General features: G+C 40.8%; 1 protein-coding gene across 1 annotated transcript; it reads right to left on the reverse strand.

The window, feature by feature from the left end:
* Positions 1–642: 642 nt before the first annotated feature.
* LOC108678835 (nucleosome-remodeling factor subunit NURF301) lies at positions 643–26,079 on the reverse strand. The gene is made up of 23 exons (XM_018167325.2): positions 25,134–26,079; positions 24,144–24,428; positions 21,522–21,640; positions 19,362–19,480; positions 18,544–19,144; positions 17,631–17,810; positions 16,504–16,874; positions 15,989–16,298; positions 14,917–15,116; positions 13,735–13,926; positions 12,634–12,816; positions 11,735–12,129; positions 11,015–11,415; positions 10,193–10,401; positions 9,531–9,664; positions 7,449–8,916; positions 7,083–7,206; positions 6,076–6,269; positions 5,332–5,434; positions 4,731–4,908; positions 3,031–3,181; positions 2,362–2,574; positions 643–2,086 (listed from the first exon to the last, which is right to left on the reverse strand). The coding sequence occupies exons 1-23, from the start codon at positions 25,748–25,750 to the stop codon at positions 1,787–1,789; spliced, it is 7,047 nt and encodes a 2,348-aa protein (XP_018022814.1). The 5' UTR covers positions 25,751–26,079; the 3' UTR covers positions 643–1,786.

The raw sequence follows: 26,079 nt of genomic DNA on the forward strand, positions 1-26,079 counted from the left end.
TCTACCTGCCCCAGCCAGGCGCACCAGCCCGGACAAGTTTTCCTCGACAATGGGGGTGTTAGCAAACTAACATAACTGTAGGTCAACCAACTACCATTCATTTCGGATGCTCTTTACGGTCTCGTGTATTTATGCATTATGGTGGAGTAGCCGATGAAGGAGAATATAGAGGAGAAATGCCAAGTAACTTTTATAAAAGGAATCTCTTACAAAGTTACAGTAACGCCTGCAATTTCATCTATAATTCCGCTTAATTACAACTCTTAAGATATCAATTTTGTACTGCGGAAAGCAAGAAGGGAACTATGATTATATTCAGTTGCCTCGTACTGCAGGGGTCATACTTTCAAAACTCGCTAAGTGAACGTAAGAACCTACGCTCTATTTTCTTGCCATTGATTGGTGGATTTTGCTCGAAAGGCCGTCAATGATTGGCTGATGAACTTACGATCTCTTAACTTTTTTTGAAAGTATAGGCCCTGGTCAGCAGCGGTAGGTGCGTTTGCTTCTTGGGTAGGCGCACTCTTAGATTTAGAGAGCACGGCTGATAATTATTTAAAGGTATCACACATACCAAGGAGTCTCGTCTGGACATAGGTGGAAGATAAGCAAAGCAGCTTTGCTGAAGAAATAAACAAAACGAACACCACAAATAAGTAGAATGAGTGCTGAATAATTCAAAATCAATATGTACTCTGTTTATTAATAATAAATGTCAATAAACGCGGTGATACGCACGCCTGTAATAACTAAGCTCGCCCCATTTGCAAGAACGCCGCTGCCTCCTCTTTTCGCACGATACACTATCAAAAGTCAAATAAAGAAAACAGTCCCATATGAGAAGTCGGGTGCATAGATCGGAAGGTGAGTCTGTACACAGTTACACTTTTTACAGCCCCTTAGGAGTATAAGAAGACTCACGCTCAACACTTGACGTACAGCAGAATCGAAGAGTTCTGAAGCTCGAGTTCACAAATGCTACTGATCATATGAAGTACTCGACAGTCGGTAGAGATATCCGCATTTTCTCAATATACAATTTACATTAAAGCTATACAATTTAAATGTCGACATATGTACAGTCCTCATAAATGTGAATGGATCGATGATGTTGGACATGTAGCCGTCAATATTGAATATTCATACGCGTCAATTCATGAATACAGGACGCGCTGGTTGTAAACGCCTCGGCGATGGAAAATAAATACCAAAAATTAGTCACGATGGCTTCTCGTCTCCATCCTTCTTCCTCACGCTCCCGAATATTGTACATGCAGAACAGAAAAATCGAGGCTTACGCAATTTTCAAAATAATTGTACATTCTTAGAAGCAGCTAAGTTCCATGGAAAAAAATATCCAAATTATTATAGGCTACTTAGCTTTCTGAAAAAATACTCGAAGCAGTTCAAATTATGCGAGTGAAGTGTGCAACGAAAGCTGTCCAGTTTCCACCACATAAGATACATGAGCAAAGTAGTTCAAGACATGAGCAGTTGCCGCATGGCACGCCACATTAGCGAGAGCAGAGGCAAGGAAAGCAGATCATTCAGAGGAAACTCACAGAAAACGAGACTCAAAAATTATAATAAAATTATAAATTACGATTTTCCTGGATAAGCTTGTTTCACCACAGAAAGACCTCACCAGTTTGGTTAAGCATGCGACAGTCGTGATGACATCTCAATTTGGATGAGCATGAGATATTATGTTGAAATCTTACACTGCGTGAGAATTTGAGCCTGATATTTACAGAGGGTTCGTTTTCCTATGAGTTCACTTCCGAGGTCAGGGCTGGGAGGGGAGTTGATTCGTTAATTTCAGCTTTAAAAGTTTCAATTTTGAGCAACAAAATGACTCTAGAGTTGCAGCACATGACACGAAGGAGGAGTTAGGAGGGTTGTAGAGCCGGCAGTTATCCAGCAATAAGATTATATCTCCAACAAAATCAGCAAGGCGATTGTAATGATGATCCTTGACGCGACGCTCAATAGTGCGTAGGTCCATGGGCTGACGCACAACCTTGTAGTAGTCTGGTACCTCGCTGGGGTCAACGGCATCCAAAAAGGGCCAGGCGTTCTTGTGTGCCTGCCGACAAAATAGAACAATTTGATTCGAGGAATATGATAATCAAAATGCAGGTGCATCAAATAAAACTTAGATCTCATCCACTAAAACAGATAGTCTTGGCTAGAATTCTGCCATTTTTTTTTCTTAAATTTTTGTGCGAAATCCGATCTACAAAATCATTTCAACGCAGCTTTGTCTCACCCATGCTCAAAAACAAAGTAACAGCAACCTCTGAAGCATACAGTTTTGCCACCTATCAGTAATTTAAGGAAAAATATACTCGTAAAACTTACCACAAGTGTCTTGGCTAATTTCTTGAGTTCGGTGTAATCTTTATTGGTGAGTTTCTTTTGACATGGCAAGTTCCAGACGTTGTTTGGCTGGCACTTAGGACAAATGTAGTCATCAATATCGTCAGCTTCGCCCTGCATTATGCCCACACATCTGCCGTGGTACCAGTCTTCGCACTGCTCGCAGCAGATGTAAAACTGCGTCTCGTCGTATGGCTGCAAAGATCATACCAGCATAGTCATGTAAGAGGAATCGCATTGTAGAAACACCTAAAAAAATTCACAGCAAGTCCATATAATCTTTCTGATTAACTTTTCTGTGAATATTTGTAGCTCATTTCATTCTTTTCAACCTAATTCGAGGTGAGAGCAATGAATGAACAATTAGACTGAACTACAGTAACAATTAAAACCTATAGCACGACGCTGACCTGACAACTGAAACAGAACTACTGATGGAGAAAAGCCTCGTAAACAAGACAATAACCTGTCTACAGATGCAGCAGAGCAGAGACGCTGAAAGGTGTAGGTGCACTGCAAGATACTCGCCTGTCTACAGATGCAGCAGAGCAGAGACGCTGTACGGTCTAGGTGCACTGCAAGACACTTACTTGTCTGCAGAAGTAGCAGACCAGAGACGATGCATGGTCTAGTGCAATACAAGACACTAACCTGTCTGCAGAAGCAGTAGAGTTCCTTGTTCATCTTTGCGTTAGCGCAGTCGTCGCATATATACTCGTTCATGGTCCTGCTGAGAGCCTCCGTGATGCCCACGCACTGTCCGTGGTACCAATTGGCACAAAGATCGCAGCCAACATAGAATCTGCGAGGTGTACATTATCACTGTCAGAACAGCAATACTCCTACACATTATGATAACGGAATATATGTAATAATATGTTTGCCATTCTCCCTTCGGTACTAGGTATGAGAAAAGGACATGTTGATAAATTTCATTGGCACTTGTCCCCAACTTAGATTTTTGTGGACGTGTGCAGTCCAAATTCTTTACTTTAACATCTTTGCCGAAAATTGACTGCAAAGTCAAACAATTCCACACTCCTAGTATATAATACATAAGCACAATGAAGACGATGATAACAGACATCACATCCTCCTTTTATGATATCAATTAACATATTAATACTGGTAAACGAACCAGTCAAATTAAATAACAATCAAATTCTTGTCATGAGAACGTGACTTAAAGCAACTTATCTCATGATATCAGCGGTAATCTACGAATAACACATGAACAAAAAAAGCAATAGAGGTAATAATGTTGGTTACCTGGAAAATAGAAATGCACACGTAACTCACGTACTAAAGGATACTTTTTTGATAACAGTGATTTTTAGCGCATTTTCTCATTTAGAGAAAAAATACCTATTGTGCTCGTCATGTCCGTCCGTCCGTGACTTCACGTTTTCGTCGACGAGAAAATGCGCTCTCTGTCACTCACTGCAGTGAGTACTGAGTTATATTTTTTTCCCCTTTTGGCGCTGCGCCACCTACTCTTCAACACTTTTTATTCACATTTATCTACGAGGTCTCCACCCCTGCCAGTCACATAGAACGCTATAGCCACACTACACTGCAGACTGCCTGGCGGTTTGCAGAACAGCAACTCCAGCATTGCTGGCATAGTACCTACTCACATGCTAGAAAACAACCAAGCCTAGTTCTCCCTCCCCAACAATGTCTAAGCCTAATCTGGAGCCATACCATCAAAAATAGTAATGAGTTCTTAGCTACCTCAACTAATCACTAAAAGTTTGTCAAGCTTAACTACCCAATCACAGCTGCTATATCGGCAGCTATGTGTACTTAAGCACTTAAGCAAGTGTTGATTGTAAGGCCTTAGTTCTCTGTCCCTTTGCGACTACCCTCGAAATAAGCTCCCTAATCAGAGCCTCCTGATATCTTAAACGGTGAGCATCGGCCAGAGCCTAGGCCTTCTTATGCCACTACTGTCTGACGTAGGGAGGGCCAACAGATCCCACGCAAGCACGATGAAACAAGTAGAGCCACGGCTTCTATCTGGATACTGTCTTATATTCTAATCCTATGATCCCCTCGCACATTCTCAGCTAAGAACAACTCAACACCATCACAGCTCGGTGCCAATGAATATAGTCTCTTACTAACTACCTAGAACCAATTGATGTACAGTAAATTATTAAATAATTTTGGGATCCCGGAAAAAATTAATACACCCAAAAATGCGAACGCAATTGTCACACCCTCAATGCCTAACGTGTCATTTGACTGTGTAGCGTAGCCTCTACCACCCACCTAACCCCTCCTCTTGCAGTTGCCTCCCTCGCTCACCTTTTAGCCACAAAGCAATGTACGTCAAAGCAACAACTCACTTGGTATCATCAAATGGCGTCCGACAAATGCAGACGATTTTCTTGTGTTTATTCTTTAGTTTTTTATTGCTGGAAGACTTGTGTTTCTTGGGGTTTTGTGAGGGCGACGTGGCGCCCTTCCCGAGGGAGGTCTCGGTAGTGGACGCGCCGGGCATAGAGCTGCATTGGTCCGCTGCACCTGGTGGAGTATGTCAGTATGTAAATAATGCACAGCTTTAGCCTTGCAGGAATAAATGCTGCTCACAAGCAAGTAAACATTAAAATATTGATATTTACTTATTTGTGTTACAGATTGTGCGGTAATACTTAAAACTATATATTGCCGGCAGAACTTTAAATGCGTAAACATTGTTATCCATTTAATTAATTAAATACATTATTAACCAGTCAATGTTAAGAATTCCAGCATTTACTTCAGTAAGAGCCCTTCATCTAATACTCAAGTACTACAAAATCTTCAATGTTATGAAATAAAGCCGGATTGTCGAAGGTTATTGCAACGCACCCACTTCATCAATGCAACAAATGGTGACTCCTCCCAGGCATTAACCCAATAAAACATGACCATTAACGCTTCATCTATGCAAATTAATTAACTGACCAGGTTTCTTTTTCTTTTTATTAGGAGAGCCGATCTTAGATGGACCGATTGCAGCCTTCTTCTCTAACACCTCCACTTGCTGCTTGGCAATGTTCAGCTCCCTCTGCACAAGCAAAAATATTCAACATGCAGATACCTGTGTGAAACAGAAAATGTTTCATGCACAACGACAAAGTTGGCCATGTATGACAGCCGTAAGACAGGATTAAAAATAAAAGCATACAAATCGGAGGGAATTGAATTCATACGTATAAATCGACATCTAATTCATCTCGATATACTTGCCATTTCATGACACCAGGATTGTCACAAAATGATAAGTATGAATATAAGGAAATTAATCCATATGACAATGCGCTGCCAAAGTTTTCTAGCAGAAATTTCATCAACTTGTTGACAGATAATGATTCAGCAAATATTTCTCACTCTTCACATTTTGTGATGTTTTTTGTTTGCGACTCACACTTCATCATTATGTAAAGGAAATAGAATAGAATAGAAGAATAAATTGATAACGGCGATATTGGTTAATCGGATCACATCGGTGAAAGTGAAGACCTGATACCAAGTGAGGAAGATAATACCGGGTTTGTCAGATAACAAGACCACGCCTGTATTCCTTGTCGTTTGGTGACCCCTAACCACACCACACTTAGAAATTTCTTCATAATTATAATTCACTTAATCACATTTTGTAACCATCACGACACCACAACCTCCATAAGAGCAGGTAATTGAACTGACGTGTATCTGGAGCTGCAAGTCTTTCTCGAGGAGTGCTCTCTTCTTGAGAATGTCTTTCTTGAGGAGGTCCTTGTGGCGGCTGAGCTGCACCTCCAGACGCGCCGTCGACTTTCTCTTGGCATCGTCAGCGGGCGACGTGGCGGCCGCTCCTCCGCTGCGCCGCTTCTTGCTGGATGGGGGTGTCCCGTCCTCGCCTGATCATAAAAAATATATAACTCAGTACTCACTGCAGTGAGTGACAGAGAGCGCATTTTCTCGTCGACGAAACGTGAAGTTACGGACAGCAGACGGACAGACGGACTGACGGACGGGCGGACAGGCGGACGGACATGACGAGCACAATAGGGCATTTTTTCCATAAATGAGAAAATGCGCTAAAAATATCGCTATTAATTAATTATTAACATCACTGCATTATTTCAATGATTGTGTGCTTACTTCAGATTATTATCAATGATTATTGCGTATATTAACACCTGGTCACCAAAAAATTATCGTTATTAATCAATTATTAACATCACTGCATTAAGTCAATGATTTCATGCTTATTTCAAAATTATTATCAATGATTATTGTGTATAGTAACGATTGTTCTATCGTTTTGCAAACATATCAACACTATAATGTGATTATCCACCCTATAATTTGCAATATATTAATTTCAATAATGCCAATAATAATTTATACAAACTCAATAATATTAATTTATACGGAAGATAAATTTGCAACTATGAATGAATAACAGGGATGTTGTGGTGTAATTTTTTTTTTTTATAGAAGTAGCAATGGCCCTGTAAAGAACCTCGAAAACCTCATAAGTAACATGTAAGGAAAGACATTCCCAAAAGGAAGATTACTCACTTGTAGCGCCATGAATAACCGATGTCCCAAGACTCGTATCCGAGGTATTATAATTTACTAGTGATGAAGCAGCCACATTTACTCAAGAAGGAGAAGGAGGAAGATTAACCACCATTTGAGGCCGCCCTAAAAAGAAAGATGCTCACCAGTAACGTGGGGTGGGCGCCGAGCAGGACTGTGAGTGGTGGGGGACTGTTTGTTGCTTTCGCTTGTGCGGGGACGCTTGTTGCCTCCTCGTCCTTTCTTTCCCTCACTGCTACTCCCCTCGCTCTGCAAGTGAGACAGCTTTAAGGAACCAAATATTTACAATAGAGAAATAATGTATGAACATCGTTTAAATAAATCAGCAGGAGGCTAAATATAGTCAGTTTTTTTGGAATGCAAGAAAACAAGCATTTACGCAATAATTCAATACTAAATTTCATAATATTCGAGCAACTACACATCATTTTGTTTGGACCTGATTGGTTATATCCACTTGAACGCTCAAAAAATAAAGAAATGTCACTCACGGCATCCCTAGCTCTTTTAGACGCAGGTGTCACAGCGGGGGAAACGACTGCTGCAGCAGCAACTGGTGTACCACTGTTGCCGGTGTTAGACGAAGCATCATGCGTTAACTGTTCCGAGTTGTACTTTTTAAGCTGGATGAGCTTTTCTTGAACATCAGGAGCCAGGTCGTTACTTCCAAGAGCGCTTTGAATGGTCTCTTGAATGTAGTTGTTAGTGAGAACAAACTGACCATTGCCTTGGTTGACAGGACTGGCAGCAGCAGGTTTCTTGTCTGGAACAATAGCTCCTCCTGGCATTCGTATGTACGTGGCTGTGCTATTGTTCTTGAGCGCAAGAACAGCAGGAACTTTCAGTGAGGGTGTTGACGTGCGCACAATAGTGACCTGTTGCGGCTGTTGTTGTGGTTGTTGTTGTGTTTGCGGTTGTTGTTGTTGTAATGGTTGAGGAACCATGACGGGCTGCGCACTGGTGGCACCACCCACTTGAAGAGTCAGTGTCATGATGGGCGAAAGCTGGTCAACCTGCAGGTTGTACTGAGCTAGCATGGATCGCACCTGTTGTTGAATGGCACGAATGTGATCTTTGGTGAGCCCCACGCTAGGAAGTAATCCCTGGATGATCGTCTTAGGCCCTTGTTGTGTCATGCGCACCTGAACCTTCAGAGTGAGCGTGTCCGGCTGGGTACTCGTGGCGGTGGTACCAGATGCCACAGATGAAGGTGTTGATGAGCTCACATAAGACCCATCGGGCGCAAGTTTCACTGGGCTGGAATTTACCACAGTTGCTTTCTGGTTAATTAAAACACTACCGGTGGGGATGGTTGGTCTCTGGTTGATGATAACACCAGTTGCAGTCCTGATAGCCTCGCTGGTACTCACACTAACCACCTGTGATCCTTCCTTGCGCAGCACCACCTGCTGGCCATTCAACTTGACCAGCTGAGGGGAGTTAGGCAGCACCACTGCTGGCTTGGGCTGCTGTACAGCGTGCACCATAGGTGTAGCATTAACAGGTTTGCTGTTTATCAGCTGGAATTTTCCATCAGGTCGTTGAATCATCTGCTGTCCGTCAAGCAAACCCTTAACCTTGATCTGTCCATCAGGGAGGCGGATTATCTGAATGTTCTGATTGGCCAGCCTGATGGTGGCAGGGGCGGGAGCAGTTGTGAGGACCTGGGGCGGGGTAGGCGCGACTTGAACGATGGGACGAGGCGCACGAGGCAAGATCATACGCGGGTTTCCTGCTACGTTCTGCAGACGAATAACTTTGTTCGCCGTCGGTGTGACGTGCTGAAGCTGCGGCTGAGGAGATATTTGCACCTTCGGGAGACGTGCAGAAGCAGGAGCTAAATTTCCCAGAGTCTGGACGCTGATGATGCGGCCATCTTTGGTGCGTACGAGCTTCTTGGCGGCGGTGATGTTGCTCAACGGACCAGTCTTTACAGCCGTCACTGTCTTGCCGTCGCCACTAAAACATAAATAATTGTTCAAATAATACCGTCTCATTCCTGCAAAGATTGTTATTACTTCAACATGGCCAAAACTGTTGCATATTAGTATGTGCCACGGTAAGATTTGGCAAATTTGAAGATGAATATAATTTTGAGTTTTGAAAATATTTTACTTGATAAAAATAGAGGTTAGGTAAGAAACAAATGAGAGATAATTATGAGAAATAGCCTTTGTTCAACAGGGAAGATCAAATAAGGAGAGAACAAACAAATTATCAAGTAAACAGGCCTGAAAGTGAATGAGAAAAAAGGTAAAAAATTAATGCTGCATAAAATGAACAATAATATCCGAGGAGCAGAGGACAATGGTGTATATAGAATGAAGAGAAACTGAGAGATGATGGAAGGATTCAGCACGATTGAAGTGAAGAGAAAACGGAATAATGCAATAGGATGAGGATGGACTGTGCAACACGACGGAGGTCGAAACAAGGCAGAAGTACCCTGTAGTGGAAGATATTTTGAGCAGAATTACCTTGTAATGTAAGATATTTTGAGCAGAAGTACCTTGTAATGGAGGATACTTTGAGCAGAAGTACCTTGTAATGGAGGATATTTTGAGCAGAAGTACCTTGTAATGGAGGATATTTTGAGCATAGTCTTGGCTGGGGTGGCAGTCCCCTCACGCTGCTGCTGCTGGAAGACGCTGCGCTGCTGCTTCAGTGTCTCCTCCATGCGCTGCTTGATCTCAAATGAGCTGCCACTCTGTTGCCACACACATAACTCTCTTTCAGATATGACAGTCACATTACAACAACATTAATGCATGTACATTTTCATTGTAAATAAGAAAGGTGCATAGCATACAGGTATTCTTGACCTTATTATCCTATTCTAAGCCATAAAAAATAAGTGAATGGTGGCATCGAATTATGCATTTTGTACACATGGCTCTAGTTCCAACAAACGCATGCAACAAATTTTACCTGAAATTATTCAGATGAATAACAAATTGTTTTATAGGGAAAATAATTATATTTAATTTAGCTCATTATATACATCATTCGGAATTATACCGCAGAGGCATATAAGGGCAGACTGAAGTCTGCACATTCCAGTGAAAATGATATTAGCAACTTCATCATGCAAACGTCAAATCTTTTTCTCAGATGCAATGAGTTAAAAAATATGTAACAAGAATCGACCAAGAAACAGCATAAATAATTCCTCCTAAAGGTGTATGATTTGAACTCATACATAACTCAATTTAAACCAAATATCTCGATAACCCACGAGAGCGATCTTAGTAGCAATTGGGGAGGGATTATCAGCCTTCTTGGGGAGGTTGGCGGCTCGCTCCAGCCGCTCCCCAAAGAGCCTGATCTCCCACAGCAGCAGCTGCTCCTCGGGCACCCACTCCTCCATGCTCTCAGGACGCTTGTCCTCAGGAGACTGCGCGCGACGCCTCTTGCGCAACCCACTGCGCTGTGACGGCGTGAACTCTGCAAGAAAATCTTACGTCAAAATGAGGGCATGACATGGAGTATGTAAGCATGTGGAGCATGTAAGCATGTAAGCATGTGGAGCATGTAAGCATGTAAGCATGTGGAGCATGTTAGCATGTGGAGTATGTAAGCATGTGGAGCATGTAAGCATGTGGAGTATGCCATCATGTGGAGTATGTAAGGTGAAGCATGTAAGCATGTGGAGTATGTATGCATGTGTAGCATGTATGCATGTGGAGCATTCTCGTGAGGCAGGTGAGCATGAGGACATGGCAAGCATTCTCGCAAGGCACATAAACACAAGAGCATAACAAAGAGATGAGATCAATATATTAGCGTTTAATAGAATATTTCATAGCTTAACACTTTAGTAATCCAATCCATTGAGTTAAGGTCTCTGTGGAAACCCCAGAAAAAAAGTGAAAAATATACCTATATTCTATTATCCAATAATAAAAACAACCTGGAGCCAGAGGATAATTTGATAGTCCAAACACAATCACTTGTTGCAGAACTAATGGTATTGAAAAAAGCACTTCCCTTTCACACACCTAAACTGCACTGACAATATAAACCAGAGTTACCATGGATATCTCCACCGAGTGCTCACCTCTAACAGGCTTGGGCACCTCAAAGGGAATCGTAACTTTCCTCCTGAGGTACTCAGTCTTCTCGTTAAAACGTCCCGAGTGCTTCCTTTTGAGCACTTCTGTTTGTACTATCTCTGTGTCAGTTGTGATGTGGCGTTTGCCATCACTGGCACCCTTCTCCTGCATGTCTTCCCAGCGCAGGCAGTGCCACAACACTCTGAGCTGCAGCGCCACGGCACTCAGAGTGCTCAGAGTGGCAGTTCGGTATAGCCACGTCTGTTTAAACAGAGGACGTGGGCAAGGATATTGCCAGACGCCAGGATTGATCTTGGCGGCGTGAGCAAAACCTGCCACGCTGTGTCGCCACCATCGTCTGCACAGCGTCTTCAACTCCCAGGCTGGTAGCACCAGCATGCTGTACCTGCACATATATATTCTCATTGAGTACGAGAATCAACATAGAAAGCCACAACAATAAAAAGTTAATAATTAGTTATCAAAAGCTTTTTAGATATTAAAAGCTTTTTAGACTGCTACCTGCATGAGATGAGTTGTAACCGAAAATAAATCTGATGATTCAAACAATGATATGTACCCATTTTTACCATTTTTCAAGTTGAAGGAAAAGGAAAAAGAATAACAAAGAGCAGTAAAACATCTTTCCCAATCACATCTCTTTTTTAAAATTCAATAGAAATATTGTTGTTATCAGTGATAGGTACTCATTAACATTGACGTACCTGTCCTTGCCCACTCTGCATGTGGTAAGAGGTGGCAGTCTTGGAGGAGGTTTGTTTTTACTATCCGAAGTATCAAGTTTCTTGAGGTATATTTTGCCACTACAGGTCTGCGAGAGGAGGTCAGACTCCTCTTCCTTTGGTTCCAGGAGGGCAAACTTGTGGTGGTCTTGGCAATCTTGACTGCTCTCTTCCAGTTCAGTCTCGACCTTCACGCTGATCTCGCTGTCGCTGGCTTTGTTGCAGCTGACGTCTGCTTCTGCAGCTTTGCTGACAGTCGAGAAGAAGCTATTCAAGCTGCTGCTGTTGTTATTGTTGTTGATGTTACTCTTCTTGGTGTCAGCTGCGGCCTCACTGAAGTCCATTTCAGAGAGCTTGATGATGTCATACACACCAACCTGTAACATATACATATTTTTTAGACAGCCGTGTCAACATTTCAGCAAAACTCACTTCATTTTTGCTTTAGCCTATACCAGCAGAAGGCTCTGCAGACTGCCTTAGACACTGAATTCAAATTTTTCTACCTTGGTGGTTAAACAAGACTCTTACTTATGTCTCATCTGGAACACAACTTAGACGAATGGGCAAACTGATAGCAAAAACGGACAGAGGTAGGTTTAAAAAAAATAAAAGTGTAGCAACATCTCGCCTGACTTCTTGAATCAATCCACCTAAACAGTTAATTCTTGTGTTAACCTTGTCATAGCCGTTTTGCTCCTTGTCATTCCATCTCCAGCACTAGACCAATAAACTTGTCTCACACCCTTCAGTCGTATCTTAGCCTCTCTCTAACCTTGGTGTACTCAATTCTCTTAGAAGTTCCGACTTTCTACCTTCCGGACATCTACAATAGAATTACACAATTTCAAGATACCAATAGAGTGGAGACGCTCTCTGACCTGCGGGAAGGGCGAGGGCTTGCTGGTGACGATGGTATAGTTCTTGACAGAGTTGATAAGCTTTTCCCTGACGCGGGACTTGGTGCGGCAGAGGGGGGAGTAGCAGCAGCTGGGGGACGTGGCGCACATGGGGGAGTAGCAGCGGTACAGCCCCAAGCTCTCGTCCAGGGCTTCGTAACGCAACTGTCACGGGGGAGAAGAAAAAGGTGAATTTCTTGAGTAAGAAATTCATACCTAAACGTTTAGTTACAGGTATGAGTAACCAATAATGAGCGTCGGGTTACTGGTATCTAATACAATTGAAAATGAGCAATTATTTCATTTCACTTTTGTGAGTCCCAGAGCTTTTAATGGACTAAATTATGAAGAATAACATGAGAAATTACCGTATGCTTGAATAACAATGAAGGTATCTATGATACAGGGCACAGGGTGTCATGGGACTAGAACCCCAAGTATGTAACTAATGTAGGTACACAAGTTCCAAGATGAGGTCACCCAATAAATTGAAATTTGGGATCTATGGTATCTTGACAAGCATAATACTTAGGTAATAAAGGATGCCTCTACTGCTAAAACTTCAAATAATTATCAGACAAAAATATATGTTGACAACTATCAGATTAGAGCGGCGTTGTTCGGGGTTGGAAGTTCCTGTAATTTTGGAAACCTAATCCGGCTATTCCCGTAATTCCAAACGTCCTTAATGATAATAAAGATTATGTATCGTACTATTGTAATTGAATAATGATACACATTCCCCATACAAAATAAGACTTATATTCAAGTCACGTTTCAGAATTTTTGAAGAAACTACTTTGCATCTTCAAAGTTAATTTGTCAGGCATAAAATACTATTACAATTTTTTAGCAAATTTTTTTTATCCTCCCACTAAGAATGAAATTTAATTTGCAGGTAGTCTAACGACACAAGTAACATGGACACACGCAACAGCTCCTAAATAATTGTGGTGACAGGCTCCAACATACTACCCACAAACGTCAATGAATATATACAACATAATCACGATATCGCAATGAATATAACATTTATGGTTACAAGAAATAGGATCACCATCACAAGCCAGGAAAAGACGTCACCTTATGCTGTCGTATTTCCTTGAGCAGGTGGCCAGCGGGTCGGAGTCTGTGTGTAGCTGATCTCTGGCTGTCAGGAATTTCCTGTATGTTGCTGTCAGCGTCAGCAGCGCCCGCGCTCGCGACGTCAGGCGAACCCTCGGTGCCGCCTCCGCGGCTGGCGTCTGCTTCTTCGCCGTCAGACTCCGCGCCTTCCTGCACATGAGAAATGGACAATGTAATTTAATGCAATATAGATATAAACACAAAGCAAGGCATAGATCAATTATATGAGCTTGGTTGGCTTTATCGTCCTGTGTTATATAAACGTGATGTACTGTAAATGAATTCGAGTTACAATATGGATCTATTAAACTCGTTTCACCACTTGCACACGCAAAGCTTTAAGGATAATGAAATTAACTTCCTAATTGAATGACATTTAGTATTTTAATCCAACGGTTTATTTCGGAAATGTCCCAATGAAATTTGATAATAATCTTGAGTTAAACCAAGCGTTTATACAGGATAGTAGTAAGCACATTTTATACCATGTCCAAATAACCCAGTAAAAGTAAGTCGGTCTCACACTCCAAGTCAGCTGACACACGGCGGGTTGCACAGTTGGTATAATAAATGATTGAGACACCCGTTGCTGAACGATCAAGATAGCTGGCGAATCCAAGTTATATTAGGATGGGGCACCTTGAAATAGAAGATTAGAGGAGTCTGTTGTGGAAAGATAAAGAAATCTCTTGCCAATGCTATGCAACAGCTGGTCCAAATGGACAAAAAAATCCATATAACGGCAACCAAGGCAGTGAGTTAAGAAAAGGCAGCAGGAACAGAAGCATTCGCCAATAACTGATGATCTAAACTAAGCGCACGAGACCTCGAGACCTGCATCTCCAGCTTGGGAGCATGAGGCCTGGGTTCATCTTCCGGCATGCAAGGTTGACGTGAAGGCGTCAAAGAACTTACAAGGAGTGAGGGAAGTCCTTGTAAAAAGTCAAAGAACTTACAAGGAGTGAGGGAAGTCCTTGTAAAAAGTCAAAGAACTTACAAGGAGTGAGGGAAGTCCTTGTAAAAAGTCAAAGAACTTATAAGGAGTGAGGGAACTCCTGGTAAAAAGTCGAAGAACTTACATGGAGTGAGGGAAATCCTGGTTAAAAAGTCAAAGAACTTTCAGAGAGCAGCAAGACGAACCTTTTTAATGTTATGTCTCGGCATGGCGAGTCTTCTGGCAAGGAGGTTGTCGAGGGCGGGGCAGGGTAGGGGCATCTTTGGGTACACGAGCCTCATGCGGGTGCCCAGTGATCGGGACACGTTCACGAGGCCGTCCTCGTAGTGCTCCTCCAGCTGCGTCATCACCACCTGCACTTTCTGCTTCGTCGTGCTGCCCACACCTACCGTACGAAATAAAGTCATTAACATCTGAAGCACTACATTATCGTGATGTTAATGTCTACATTATCGTGATGTTTGTGTCTGCATTATCGTGATGTTTGAGTCTGAATTTTTGTGATGCTCGTGCGTGCAGCACAAGAATTTTCAATCTCATGTCACTGTAGCCACCAACACTTCCCGTATTGTGGTCACAAGCCAGTGAAAATAACATAAAACCAGTACAAGAAACATATAGTCAATATTGCAGGAGGCATAGATATGTGTTTGAATAACAACATTATATCATACTAAATTAACTAGTATAAAAGAACAACTTCTGTCATGATGTCATCCTATACAAATAATATTTATGCAACAGATTTCATACGTGCGACAGAAGGTGAAATATTATCGAGACTTCCGAGCCAATGGTTCCTCATTCTATGTGAGATCGCGGTGACGTCCTAAGACGAGTTTCCCGGTTAAGGCTTTATAAGACGTCGCTTTAAGCTGACGCAAGCTACTCTATCGATAGATCTGCTCCGGCACTTAGCATTGTGCCATTACTGTATTGCAATCACAGGCGATCTGTTCTGTACTGATAAACTGTTGTCAATGATTATCCATACAACGCCGGTGTTCTCATTTTACTTTGGCACTTCAATAAGACCGTAAGAAAGAACCCTGATCATCAGGTTAATACTTTATTGCGGTTAAAATTCCAATAGATAAAGTTACTAATTGCAAGTGCATACATGGAAAAGCATGTACATGAAAGGGACGCTCGAACAAATATTGTTGAACCACGTTCAAGGGACACAAGATTCAATCTCATCACAATGATATACACAACTTAAACATGAGAAAAGCCTTTAAAAGGCTATGAATTCACCTCCACTAGAGATGATAATCTCGTTGCTGTCGCTTGGGGTGAGCGTGGGATGTAACTGCCGCAACTGGTTGGGGGACAGCAGCGAGGACTGGAGTTCAGGGGACTTGAGGGCAAGTGTTTCAAAGACTTGAGGTGTGACGGGCAGTCCACGTAGCCCGTTCTCTGTCTTGACAGCCACGACAACCTTGTCAGGGCCCGCTCTGAGCCCCACCTTGCGGGCATCTTGTGGGTGCACCCGACGATGTCTGGCTATCCAACGCCACCCATCACCCACCCAAGCTCGATGCTCTTCACCCTTCACCTTCCACAGCTGCACATCAATTACAACATAGTCATAATATGATTATCATTAAGTATAATATTATACGACGAACAGTTTATAAGCTTGGTTCACCTTCAATCAAATTGCAAACTGTTCTGTAAGTTAAAATTTTCCCTCCAATTTGTTGTAAAATTAGTAGTCATGCAGTGAAATTTTTAAATTCAAGAAACGAGGCTGGAAGTAATCAACTGACCTGATGCTTAGGTAGCTTAGTGAATCGCACCGGCGTGCAGGAGCGCATATCATCCAGCACCTGCACCTCCAGGTCTTTCTTGTCCTTCTTCTCCTGCCGCCTTCGCTCCTCGCGCACGAAGGCCGTGAGGCGGTACAGACGGACGTGGCCGAGCCCTTCATGCCACACGGGCTGGAATACGACGGGTTTGATGGCCGCGACGTATGTAGCCAGGCACTGAGCCAGCTGTCGGGCTGAGGAGCTTCGAGCCAGCTGGTTGAGCCAAGCCTTGCGCTGGGTCGACCAAAGTGGATGGTGCAAGTGGGGGGACACCTGCTGCTCCAGCTGCTGCATGCAGCCTCTGATACACTCACGCACCTCCGGCAGCCCTCCTGCAATCAATGGATATGTGGGTTTTTTTGCTACCATACTAAACATAAAACTTTTCAGGTAGCTCATGATTGATCCTTGTACTTACTGTATGCAACTGGGGCCTTCCAGCAAGACCTCGTTTGTAAACTGTAATTATCTGGATCCTTTAATTCAACAAGGAAATACGTAACCAGCAGAGATTTAATCCGATATGGAGCAAAGCTAGAGAATTCTAGTGTAGAGCACTGTAGGCACAAACAATGGCCTGAACCCTGAGGTTGAAAATGAGTGAACAGAACATGGGGCACGCTAAAGCCTGACCGATTCACAAGGGGATTGATTGAATGTTCTATAATTATTTTGCATTAAATTTTTCATGTACCATTACTAATTTGAAAACAAGAACTAGAAGGATATTTTCGGGTATTAACATAATTCGGTACTTTAACAGAGCTATCATTGAAATTGAATTTAAATTCCGTTTCACAACAGGTTTCTGCATAACATATCAACATATATTATTGAATAAACAAGCAAGATGGTAAATCGGGACTGGCGTTGGTAATGCTGAACTTGTCTCTTACCGTAGGTGGTGCCGCTCCACTTGAACTCAGGACTGGCGTTGGTGATGCTGAACTTGTCTCTTACCGTAGGTGGTGCCGCTCCACTTGAACTCAGGACTGGTGTTGGTGATGCTGAACTTGTCTCTTACCGTAGGTGGTGCCGCTCCACTTGAACTCAGGACTGGTGTTGGTGATGCTGAACTTGTCTCTTACCGTAGGTGGTGCCGCTCCACTTGAACTCAGGACTGGTGTTGGTGATGCTGAACTTGTGGGAGAGCTGACGCTTCTTGTCTCGGTCTTCGTTGTGCTGGAGTTTGTTGAGAGCCAACGGATTGCTGCTGTACTGGTTCACGTAGCTCTGGCCTCCGTCCGTGCCAACTCTAAATGCCTGGCCTGTGGTTAAACCAATTTTAAGTTACTACGTATTATTAATTCACATTATTAACAAGGTTAGTATGCATTATTATTGTGTCCATAGAGCATGTTTAATACAGCTATTAGGACCTTCAGTTCCAGTGCCTAGTGAAACTTTCCAAATTCTGAGTGGCATCGCTGCCATGAATGTGATGGCATAGACAGAAGTGAATGGCGTAATTGCAGTATTGTGTGATAGACATAAATGACGCTAATTCGTCAAATTACTTCAAACCATAAATGCTAATTATCAAATTAACAATCACATTAAAAAAATTCATAGAAATATATTTTCATTACAACAATACCACATAGAATTTGAGATGCAGTTGAATGCCTGCTTTGCTCAAAAGTCAAGACTCATCAGAATTCTTTTCGTGGGTTATTAAATCATCTTTTCTTTTGACGAATTTTTCATTCTCAGGATGGTTCACAGATAAAAATTGCCTAAAAATGCAAGTTTACAACTAAAGGTTCATCACTGAAAATATAGGTAATTAGCGTGTCAATTTTTGCTCCACCAGCACTGCTAAGTTTAATGAAAGCCTTAATTACAGGGCTTACTACAGAAATTCGAGGACTTCTTAAACTACAGGCAGATAAAATGGTCATATTCCTTGGACTACAGATTCGTCTAATTTGCATGCACTAGTCATGGTTTGATGATAATAACTAACTAGTTTCTAGGTAAAGAATATCACTATACACTGACCATTAGAGCGCAGCTGCAAGAGCTTGTTAGCCGTAACGCGCTCTGCAAGCGTCGGCGTTAGCTGCCAAGCTCTGCCGACGATGCTGTGGTCCCAGAGGCCCTTCTCTTCTGCCTCTACTTTCTCCTCCTTTACATCCTCTTCCTTCACTTCTGCCTTCACGGCATCACTGGTGTCTATAGCCTGGTTGACTTCATCCTTGATCTCCTCCTTGAGCTCATCCTTGACAGCAGCCAAGTCCCTGGCCTCTGCAATGAACTTGGTTATTGCCTCATCATCGACCGCCAGCGCCATGGGTCGTGAGCCTGCCAGAGAACGAGTGAGCTTCTCAGTGACCGCCAACTGCCGGTCCATCTCGTGTCGCTGGTCCTCCACGTTGGCCATGAGGTCAGCCTCGTACTCGGCAGGATCGAGGAGTGAGAGCACAGCATGAACTTGTTGGCAGGTGCTGTAATACCACACAGAGCCTTCACTGCTCTCAATGATCAGACGACGAACAAGGAACCAGTACTTGCGACCGTGACGGTCGTATCCTAAGGGGTCGTGTCTGCTCAGCTGTCCAGAAGCTTCTGGGACTGACAGGCAATCTGTCACGCCCGTCACCTGAAAAATGATCAATTAGTCAGATATAGCCAGAAAAAATCTCACCCTCAGTACTTGTGCCAACTTCATTTTTGTATTAGAGTAATCTTCAAGGTTGTTTTTCAACATTGAAAGTTCAATAAAAAGGGTTTTCTATCTCTGTACACTAAGTGTAATGAAATGCTGTGACAGAAAATAATATATTCTTTTTAATCTTCAAGAGGCTGGCTAGCCTTGCCTGGTGTTTGGTGCACACGGAGCAGGTCCAGTCATCTATGGGCATTGCAGGAGCCTCATCAGCCCCCAGACACTCAAGATGGTATACTGCAGTGCACGAGTCACAGCACAGCAAGTCCCCTGCAACAAGTAATATCATTTAATACATTGTTCAATTTGTTCAATAGCGAAAAAGTCCCTAATGCTCACTGGGTTTACCAGTTCACAAGAGCAGGCCACTTGCATGGCTTCTTCAAATCAGTACAGCTTGCTGTGGTGATCTCACAGCCGTGACGATGAATGATGGAAAGCCATGAAATTAGCATGAAAAAATCATGAGTACTCAGAAAACTTAACACTTTAATAAAGACCTAAAGAAATTAGCTCTTGGAAGAAAATGGAAATATTCTAATTGCACTAACTAAAGAATAGGGAGCATGATGGCCAAAAGCACACTCAGGGGAGCCTTAGGAAACAAAATGCATGGCATAGTAGTCTAGTAGAATGATTGAGTCAAATTTTCTTGACTGCTTCTTAAAAAGTAAACAACTTAAATGAATGAAAAAGGTTCATAGATAACTTAGCTTTCACCCTAATTTCATTTAATGTAATCAAGATTTAATTCAAAATGTCAAGAAGAGTGTAAAAAATGTAACTCAGTACTCACTGCAGTGAGTGACAGAGAGCGCATTTTCTCGTGGACGAAAACGTGAGGTCACGGACGGACGAACAGACAGACAGACGGACATGAGCACAATAGTGCATTTTTTCCATAAATGAGAAAATGCGCTAAAAATGACCAATTACCTATGAATGCAAGGTAATTTGAAGCTGACATGGGAAGTCCGGTATTTGAACGTTCATGATGTCCCGTATTTTAAAACTTAGAACAATGCAAGCTAAAAAACCTAAGACAAAGAAGAACAAATGCTAATGGGGACTGAACTCCTCTTGTATAAAAATTTCAGTGTAGTTCATGCATGAGAGTGATGATGAGTAGCTAAAGAGAAGGAAGACTTCAGTGTAGTTCATAGTTTCATAGTTAAAAAGTAATAATGAGTAGCAAAAGAGAAGAAAGACTTCAGTGTAGTTCATGGTTTCATAGATAAATGGTAATGATGAGTAGCTAAAGAAAAGGAAGACTTCAGTGTAATTCTTGGTTAAAGGGTCAAAATGATTGTTCGTAGTTAAAGGGTCAAAATGATGGGTAGCTAAAGAGAAGAAAGACTTCAGAGTAATTCTTGGTTAAAGGGTCAAAATGATGGGTAGCTAAAGAGAAAGATGACTTCAGTGCAATTCTTTGTTAAAGGGTCAAAATGATGGGTACTGTAAAATGGGGTAACTTTGACCACTTTTTTTCAAAATGATGCCATTTTTTTACTAGACAAGTCAAACTTAAATTGAAACATGCAAAATACAGGTCTATACTCTAGCTTTACTCACCATAAATTGCTGGCTCCTGCCTCTCATAGTTTTGATGTAATTTCAAAAAAAGTGATGATCTTTGTTACCCCAGCTCTTGGGTTTTTTTTGACCGGATTGTAAAATCAATTTTATTTTTTGGTAAAATAACTCCAGGTTGTGGTGCATTGTAGTAGAACTCTTCTAGTTACATATGCAAAAGACAAATTTTAGGAAAGTGTCATAGTTTGCAAATGGTGGACGCTGCCCCCAAATGGGCGAAATGTGACAATCTAATGGCAGCCGTGACGGGGTAACATTGACCGGTTTGGAACTTAAGTTAAAATTACCATATGTAAGACTCTGTAGAGTCTGAAACATAAAGAAAAAAACATTAATAGGTGTATCAAACATAAAATATGTTATATAGGTACCTATGGAAATTTTAACTTAATTTCCAAGCCGGTCAATGTTTTTTTTAACCTATTAGATATGCAAACTTTTTAAATCTTTCTATTGTGTTACATAGCCTCAGTATTAGGCCTTCGATGGCCATTGACAAAATTTTTCATGTCGAATCGTTTTTGAGTTTTGGGGGTTTTTGTTAAAAAATGAAAAGTGGTCAAAGTTACCACGCCAGTCAAAGTAACCCCATTTTACGGTAGCTAAAGAGAAGGAAGACTTCAGTGCAATTCATGGATGTAATCATGAGATGCCAGATAGAAGGAAAACTTCTGTATAGTTCATAATTAAAGGATAATCATGCATAATCAGGACTGACCGGTTTTATGACAGGCACGGCAATGATCATCGTAGCGCAGTCTCCCCTCACTCACGAACAACTCCCGCACGCCTGACACGCTCAGCACCTCATCAGTGAGCACCCGCAGCACTGTTAGTCTGTAGGATAACAAGAGCATGATAAACTTGATCATTACATAAATTGCAGAGGGTAATATAATAACATTTGTGCAAGTTATTAAATCTTTCAAGGAAATTCCAATTCTTACTGCTGTTTTTAGAAATTAAGAGCAACTCAGAGATATGTATATTTACTCAGGAACATATTAATACACCTTTCATATTGAATATTGATAAATTATAAAAATGTTCACTGATATGTAAATACATGATGGTAAATACAAAATAAGTGGAATATAAAACAACATTATATAGTTAATGAGGTTCTTCATGAACATGTGGCAGCTACCATGATTTAATATACCAAAACAGTGGCAATTTAATTATCTTGGTATCTATTTGCTTTCAATTCACTTTTTTATTATCATGGATGAAAGGAAGTATAGAAATTAAGACACATAAGCAAATGATTGACAACTCAAGAAGATATCTATATATACATATACTGTATATATAGATATACAGTACCGTATCCTATATATACCTATCCTATATATACCTATATATATATATGCGTGCGATTAACGACCAGAGAATAAATTGATTTAAATTATCAAAGAGTCGGACAATTCTTCAGATGACGTTGGTAGATCGAAAGGGATTTGTGCTGAAGGAACCCACCAGCATTGTCATCAAGCAGTGGCCTGACATCAATCGACCTAAGATGGCTAACCTCATCGTCTCTACGAATTTGACGCCTGCTACCTCTTTCCTAACTACCGGATTTGGCTGAACTTTGAAATGATTTTCAGAGTGATTTTTTGATTTAAAAATTTACTATAGTATCCTATTTACATATATTATGTACTTATTTCCACCAGAATTTCAATATTTAATGCCCTTTGTAACTTGAAAATGATTTCTTGATATATGCCTTTCGATCTACCAACGTCATCTGAAGAATTGTCCGACTCTTTGATAATTTAAATCAATTTATTCTCTGGTCGTTAATCGCACGCGTATAAATCAACAAATTCTGCCATCTCAAACTAATATATATATATATATATATAGAAGAAATTAGGAAGATAAATAATTGAAAAAATAATAATAATTTTTTGTGAAACTTACATGACTAAAGACTTTCAAGATTTTCTAGAATGTAATTTAGAAAAAAAAAATAAAAACAACAAAAATTTAAAATTACTGAAATAAATAAACTCCTCAAAAAATTGTCCACACAATAAAAATGTCAAGTTGCATAGTTGAATTAAAACAGAAATCTTAACCAGAAAACAGTTAAACAGTTCACAGAGTGAGCATCATTAACCCTTTACCACCAAATCGGACTTTCAAGTAGCCTTTAAAAAAACACAGGTTTTCCACGAATTTCACATTTTCTTTCACTTTTTTAAAAAAATTCACACAAAAAAAAATAATATCATAGATTTATTTTTTACATATGTGTACCAAGTTTCACAGTTATCTGTCTGTAAATAACCGAAATAAAATTTCCAATAGAAATTTCCAATATCTTATGGAAATTTCATTTTGGTTATTTACAAATGGACCACTTTGAAACTTGGTACACATATGTAAAAAATAAATCTAAGACTTTTTGTTTGTGTAAATTTAAAAAAAAAATGAAATAAATGTGAAATTCTTAGAAAACAGCCAAAGAGGGGTACTGTAGAAATCTATCTCCTCCTAGGATTTTCAAGCTACAACATCAAGACGCATATCATTTAATGTGTAAGGACCATATCTAACAATTGGTCCTTGCTGTTTTTCGAAATTCAATTTTTGTGGGTGGGGTGGGCATTTTTCAAAAAATTTTGATTTACCCCCCAACCTTTCAAACTTCCCCTGCCCTTTTTTTCAAAATATTTTCAAAACTATAATGAAATTGAAAAAAAAAGCTTCAACCAATCTTTAGATCTTTTATTTGCAAATCAAACGGTATATCTCTCATATCTCTCATTGCTGTAGCTTAAAAACTCTAGGAGGAGATAGGTTTGCTGTGACAATATGTGTGAATGTTCAGTAGAGCGTGACAAAGTCCTGAGCGCCTCAAAATAGTCATTCAAGGTGGCACAGATACAAGACTAGACGTTACTGGAGCTGAAATTCAGTCAGGGATGGTGGAAACAACTGCATGAGCACCATCCCACATGACAGCAGCCGGGTAACTAAAGATCAGAATCTTCAGTCCATCTATTTATGTGCCCGGCTGGTAATTTTCACCTATCTTAAATGTGAAAGAACTCCCCCACCCCTAACCCTTTCACGATCTGTTGTCAAGGCATAAATACGTACAGGGATTTTGTTACCCTTCAATAGGTCAGATTGTCAGCTTTAAGGTGAGACTAAAACCGGTAAAGTAAAATTGGCAATTTTTTACCCAGAAAATCAGGCGGTAAAGGGTTAAATCACAAGCATGAAAATAAATAATTTCTGTTGGGTGCAAAAGGTACTTAGATTAACAACACTGACTAATTAAATTATTGCATATTAAATTCAGTAGTTTTTGATGAAGCATTACCTGTTCTGAAGAGAAGTGAAGGGATAACTACATTTATCCATCATGTGAACAAGTGACTCATGTCCCAAGGAATCACTGCTGAGGTAGCTGTGCAAAACCTGAGGCCAGGTGACGGCATCAACAAGGTAGAGCATAACATTGATGCTGTCTTTTTGGTCCAAAGGACCAAAGTGTGTAGCCTGAGATTCATCTTCCCTCACCAGTGCACGCAACAGAGCTATGTGTATATCAGCCAACAGGACCGTCTGCTGTGTGCTTAGGAGGGCTCCGCAAAACTCCTCAAATCTGCCAGAAAATAAATGTTTTGACTACAACTTCTTATTGCATCTAACCCTCAAGGAGGGCAATAAAGAAAAGAATATCAATAAACATTTTTAAAATATTTTACACTATTTGATACAAACTTTCCAAACTATAATAATATATTACTTGGTGAAGTTGGTGCACTCATTATTTTAGAAGATGAAATGAGTACAAATCAAGAGGTATGGGTTAGTCTTTGTTGTATTTGTGGTTATTAACTCATGAGTCATGAGCGTATTGATACATGTCAATCAACCATATCCAGATCTTATTTCCAAATTTTTAACCAAGTACACAGTATGGCAAAATAAAAGTTGAGAACTTGAAATGTAAATACCGGTACCTAACTCCCAGAATCCCAGTCTCCAATTAATATGAATAGCACATACAATTAGGTATGCAATCAGATTGCCAATACTAAGTGGACATTAATGTAGTAAGGTGAAGAACTGAATATGGCTGATAGAAGAACTGAAATGATGGCAATATCAAGACCATAAAAGCTCTTATATAATGTGAAATATATATTTTTACTATAAATTAAAAAAATGTTCTGATATTATCATATAAATATTCTTATAAACATTGTAAACCAATGTTGGCAAGCCAATTTCACAACCATTTAATGTCAATAAAATAACCAGCAGCCTTCTGCCTTGCATCTGCTAAAGTAGGTATATTGCTTACCTAAAAGGTGAAAGTCGAATAATAGATCTAAAATGATGCAAGACTTCATAGACACTGAGTGCTGGCATGAAATACTCCAAAGGGATTAATAAATCATCAGCTGATGGAGGTAGTGTTATTGGAGGAACTCTTCTATTTTGTAGCCAAATAGCTTCTGGAGAGGCTGGGCGGCTTATGTTTGGAGAGGAGACAGCAGCAATTGAACTGGGTAGAGTTGAATCTTGTGGAAAATGGGAGTCATCACTAAGAACTCCTTCATCATCACTGAGAAGACCCAAGTCCGAGAGACTAGGAACCTCAGCATCTGACTCTTCAGCTTCGTTTTCTGAGGTTCCATCCAAATCAAAATCTGATCCATAATGAAATTCTGAATTTTTATCGTCATATTCGGGGTTATAGCCTCTATTATTTTTATTTTGAGGTTGGGCACTACCGTCTTCGAAGCTACGAAGAGGAGTGCTAGCACGGGAAGCATTGCTCTCTTCTTCTGCATCGCGCAGGTATTTTGGTTTCTTTATATTACGGGGAATATTATTTCTCATCCTCATTTCAGCCTCATAACTAATAACGGGGGCTATTCGAGGACGTCCTCGCTTGCGTTTCCTTTCTGACATCATCGCATGGAATATGGTGCAATAACATCTACAATAACAATACGATGAATTCCTCTGAACGTAAACATAAACAAACCCCCCTTTGCGACATCACTTTACAGCATCTTCAAATCAAGCAAAATATTGGCCGCCATATTTGACACAAGGTCACGTGATAATTTCAACTTATTGTCATATTTTTACTGCAAGTGTATCCAAGTTTGAAGCCAATTGAATCATTGAAACTTGAACAATATAGAACACTCATAAAAGTCACATATGCTATCACTGAAACCATTTATCCTGGTTTTCACGTCAGAAATTTGTGCACTATCAACAACTGCCGCCATGAC

Source organism: Hyalella azteca, unplaced genomic scaffold, assembly GCF_000764305.2.
Source record: "Hyalella azteca isolate HAZT.00-mixed unplaced genomic scaffold, Hazt_2.0.2 contig5640, whole genome shotgun sequence".
NCBI classification, from domain to species: Eukaryota; Metazoa; Arthropoda; class Malacostraca; order Amphipoda; family Hyalellidae; genus Hyalella; species Hyalella azteca.